This window comes from Olea europaea, unplaced genomic scaffold (assembly GCF_002742605.1).
Source record: "Olea europaea var. sylvestris unplaced genomic scaffold, O_europaea_v1 scaffold2552, whole genome shotgun sequence".
NCBI lineage: Eukaryota > Viridiplantae > Streptophyta > Magnoliopsida > Lamiales > Oleaceae > Olea > Olea europaea.
In genome coordinates this window covers 99,544-103,722 of record NW_019243796.1, presented here as the reverse complement: position 1 = coordinate 103,722, position 4,179 = coordinate 99,544, and the positions used below count along the sequence as shown (strand labels likewise).

At 33.2% G+C, this 4,179-nt stretch overlaps 1 protein-coding gene across 1 annotated transcript; it reads left to right on the top strand.

Moving 5' to 3' along the window:
- The first annotated feature begins 6 nt into the window (after nt 1-6).
- LOC111382704 (two pore calcium channel protein 1A-like) lies at nt 7-3,997 on the top strand. The gene is made up of 7 exons (XM_023006743.1): nt 7-13; nt 293-357; nt 703-793; nt 1,801-1,887; nt 2,833-2,913; nt 3,712-3,749; nt 3,853-3,997. The coding sequence occupies exons 3-7, from the start codon at nt 740-742 to the stop codon at nt 3,938-3,940; spliced, it is 348 nt and encodes a 115-aa protein (XP_022862511.1). The 5' UTR covers nt 7-13; nt 293-357; nt 703-739; the 3' UTR covers nt 3,941-3,997.
- The last annotated feature ends 182 nt before the right edge of the window (nt 3,998-4,179 follow it).

The window sequence follows — 4,179 nt, the reverse complement described above, 5'->3', positions numbered from 1 at the left end:
TCTTGGTGTACAGGTACCTGCTTCTAATGTATTTTGAATCTTTCTTTTAATTCCCTTTAGCTTGATATTATTTGAGGTACTTTTCACGACTTTGAAAATGTTCTGGAGTTCATTTCTATTTAGTAGATATAATTGGCGATCTGAAAATTGTAAAAATATGGATATAGTTCATTTCTATTTAGTAGATATAATTGGCGATCTGAAAATTGTAAAAATATGGATATTTCTTCCTGTTTCATTTCCTTAATTTATTTCACTTTGTGAAGCATTTATCTTCTTCTTCAATTTGCAGATCTTTGGGGGGATTGTCAATGCTGGGAATCCAAATCTTGAAGGCACTGATCTCTATGATAATGAGTATCCTTCATCATGAATGATGCTCTTGTAGATTTTATGAAACAATTTTACCAAATTTTAATCATAATCCAATCCATCTCAATATTATGGCTATCTTAATTTAATCAGTAAAGATGTATTATCTATTTGAGCATCTTCATTTTTTGAGCTCAACAAAATTTAAATTAAAAACAAAAAAGAAAATAAAAACTAACACTCAATCAATTGTAATGAATTCATTCATGTCACTCCATTAGATCCGTCATCACCTCTACCTATACAAATTGCCAAAGAAAATTTCTTGTTGAGCTGCTAATTCTTCATTAATTATCAATTTCCTGGCTCTAATTCCTTGACAAATTTAAGCTACTTACTCTTCAACTTCAATGACTACCCAAATGGGATGGTAACACTTTTCAATCTACTAGTTATGGGGAACTGGCAAATGTGGATTCAGGTATTGCACATAGATCATGATTATCTGCGGGAATCCCCCCCCTTTTTTTTTTTTGGACAACATCTTCTTTTCTGTATTTTTCATTTGAGTTTTCGATTTCATACTGCGATTACTATGGGTTTATAATATTTGCTATGAACAACAAATAATGTAGTGCGTTCTTCAGCGAGGGTTGGGCTGTTATCTAGCAGTGACATTAGTGAGCTTGAATCCCAGAATTGGCCAATTTATTATAGGTTGAAATATTATTACTTGAGCAATATAATTAAAAAAATATGAGGTCAACATTGGTTAGATCATAGACAGGCTTTACAGTGTGAGATGCTTAGAAGACAATTATGAGATCAAGATATGACAAAGAATATATGTATTTATTCCAAAGAGTTCCTTTCATTCTTCACCTTAGATATTGTCCATCATGTTACCTAACCAACGATCTCCTGAATCTGAGCAATTTACTCCTCAAATAAGCAGTCTTACAGGAATATGTTAGCCAATATAGAGGAAAAACAAGAAAGGGAAAAAGGATGTTCGGAAAAAAAATAATAATAATAATAAGGAATGTAAAATTCCTTATCTATGTTCGATGCTGAACATGTATCAACCTATAATATAATTTATGAATGGACATAAATGTACTGCCATATTAGAAGAGAATTTTTTTATCCTTTTCTTCTTTCTTTCTCTCTCTTTTCTTTTTCATTTTTGAATGTGTGCGCGCTCGCATGGAAAGGATGTGAGGGTGGAGATCAGCTCTTTTGAATTGAATGATATTTTTAAGGAGCCTAAGTTTATTTTGGAATAGATTTTATTTATATGCATAGGTATATGCCGAAATTTATGAGAGTCCATATCCTCTTTTTTACTTGGCATTGCACCCGAACATTATAAATGAAGTTCCTGTTAAATTGTTAATGGACAGCTGCGATACGTAGTATAGTGGCAACAATGTCATATTCTGTCATTTTCCATTATGTGATTGTAATTTCTGGTGGCTGAAATTTCAGGGCTACAAGGATTTGACTGGAACTGCATGGTCTTATGCATACTTCGTCAGCTTCTATCTTATTACAATCTTACTACTACTGAATTTGGTAAGCTGTAGCTAATTGCTAGGGTCCTGTCCTATGGCTTCTGTCAATTGAAATACTAAGTAGTGACATGTCTGTGTTGCTGTGCTGCTTATAATAATAACAAATTTGATAGAACCTGTATTTATGTTCGGTATTGCTAAATAACTCAAGAAATTTGGGGAAAACTTTTCACATTGCATATGAAAAGTCGAAATTTTGGAAAACATTTTATATGCTTAAACAGACCGTATATACTTTTACACATCAATTTCATTGAAATCGCTCTCTCTTATAATGATGTGGAATTTATCTAATGTGATTACACGGCAGGGTGGAAATAGAAAAGAAGAAAAAGACTAGAAATGATAACAAGCATCATTTGCCTCATTGTAATATGGATTAAACAAATTACAGGACTAGTATGGGAGTTCTAGATTTTGTTTAATGGATATCCACATGTATTTCGTTATTTAGTTATGTACACTGGCTTAAGCTAATTTGTTTATGGAGTTAGTTGAGTTAAACGTATAACGATATATTATCTTTAATTTAGAATTATGAATTTTAGACATTGCGGCATGATAATATATCTAATAATGCAAGTATTTAGAAGGGGAAAGGATTTTATTATTTCTTTTGGAAGGGACCCTTCCCTTCAAATTTTTTCCCTTATAGAAAAGTAGGAACAGGCAGAGGAGATTTTCTTTTTCTGTGATTCAATGGTTATTGTAAGTTAGTTAAGATTTCCTTGTTAGATTACCAAAACAATTAGTAAAGTTGAAATCAAGAGACTTAAATTGAGATACGAGTTTCAAATTCGTCACCATTTGTTATTTTGAAGTGCTTTGTTTGTCAGACCTTGTCAGGAGTTATTGAAATTCATTCTATCCATCTTGTTTTACTGAATCCCATTCTGTCAATATTGTAAAAAATAACTTCATAATCTTTTGGAAAATATCATTTCAGGTTGTGGCATTCGTATTGGAGGCTTTCTTCGCTGAAATGGATCTTGAAACTTCTGAGAAATGTGAAGATGCAACTGGCAAGGTTAGTGAAGAATTTGTGAGTTTCGACTGTGGGCAAAGAGACAAGTGATAGGTTAGCCATGTGAAGAGATCATGTAGTGTTAGTTAAGAGTAGAGCCCATTAAGTTATAACTACCTAAGAATTGTATTTAAGTCTCATGTGGTTCATGAAAACCAAGATCTTATGCCATAATAAAACACTCATAATTAAGCTTGTGGAGTTATAAATAAAACCCAATAGTAATTAGTGGAAAGATCACCAGACTCGTGCTCATTTGGGAGCTTATAGTTTTTTCAATGTGGACAAGCTGGGCAATACTTCTTGCCATGCAACTCCCATTTGTATGTGAAGAGGTGAATCAATTAAAGGGCACTTTGGCTCAATCAAGAAACAGCAAAAAAGATGCAGTCACGAGCACAAACAAGGGAATTGTGTATAAATTGATGAAAGTTATATAAACATGACATATCCAAATTTTCAAGTGTAGCTTTGATACAGTGGTAATTGACCACTTAATTTTTAAGCTTAAGTTGTGAGAGAGAAATAAAAGTTATTTATTTAATGTCTTCGAGTGCATTATAGATTGCGTCTTCTACATTTGAAGGAAGTATCTTGGAAATCCAAATGATTTCCAGATTATTTTAATATTTTGCTAAGCTAAGCTTAAAAGGTGCTTATATTTATGTGTGGGTTTGTTATTCGGCCATAATTCATGGATTTGTATATATGATTTACCTTATAGCCATTCATGTTCATACTTTTGATTTTGAATTGATATGTAAGAACCACTAAGTCAACCTGTATTCCTTCGCAATCCAGGATGAAATTCATCAGGGGCATCGACGACGTAATGTGGGGTATGTGCAATTGACTTGACACTTCTCAGAAATATCCCTTTATAAATTTAGAATGATACTTAATCTGGATCAACATTTTCCTGTTTTCCCCCAATTTTTTCAGCACGAAGACAAGGAGTCAGAGAGTTCAGATGCTTCTCCACCATATGTTGAGCGCTGAGCTGGGGAAAACAGAGTGCTCCTCCCCATAAAGTCGATATATTTCTTATCCTTGCAGGTAATTTCTTGAAAGCTCTTCATTTTTGCTTTATTTTTACTGTTTATGACTTCCTGGGGAATTCGTTAAGGTCTTCACAGCCATTCTTAGCCTAAGCAAATATTAATCACCTCATGTTCTTGGACACGGCTGAATTCAAGGACATATTGGAACTATTTTCTTCATGTCATCCTTTTTCTAACATAGACCCACTAATTTTGTGGGGGTGGGGGG

What these genes read in the sequence shown, in the direction of transcription:
- LOC111382704 (XM_023006743.1), top strand. Translation starts at nt 740, where the DNA reads ATGGTAACACTTTTCAATCTACTAGTTATGGGGAACTGGCAAATGTGG. An exon ending in TCTTACTACTACTGAATTTG is followed by an intron (nt 1,888 to 2,832) that starts GTAAGCTGTAGC and finishes ATATCATTTCAG; the next exon opens with GTTGTGGCATTCGTATTGGA. An exon ending in CATCGACGACGTAATGTGGG is followed by an intron (nt 3,750 to 3,852) that starts GTATGTGCAATT and finishes CAATTTTTTCAG; the next exon opens with CACGAAGACAAGGAGTCAGA.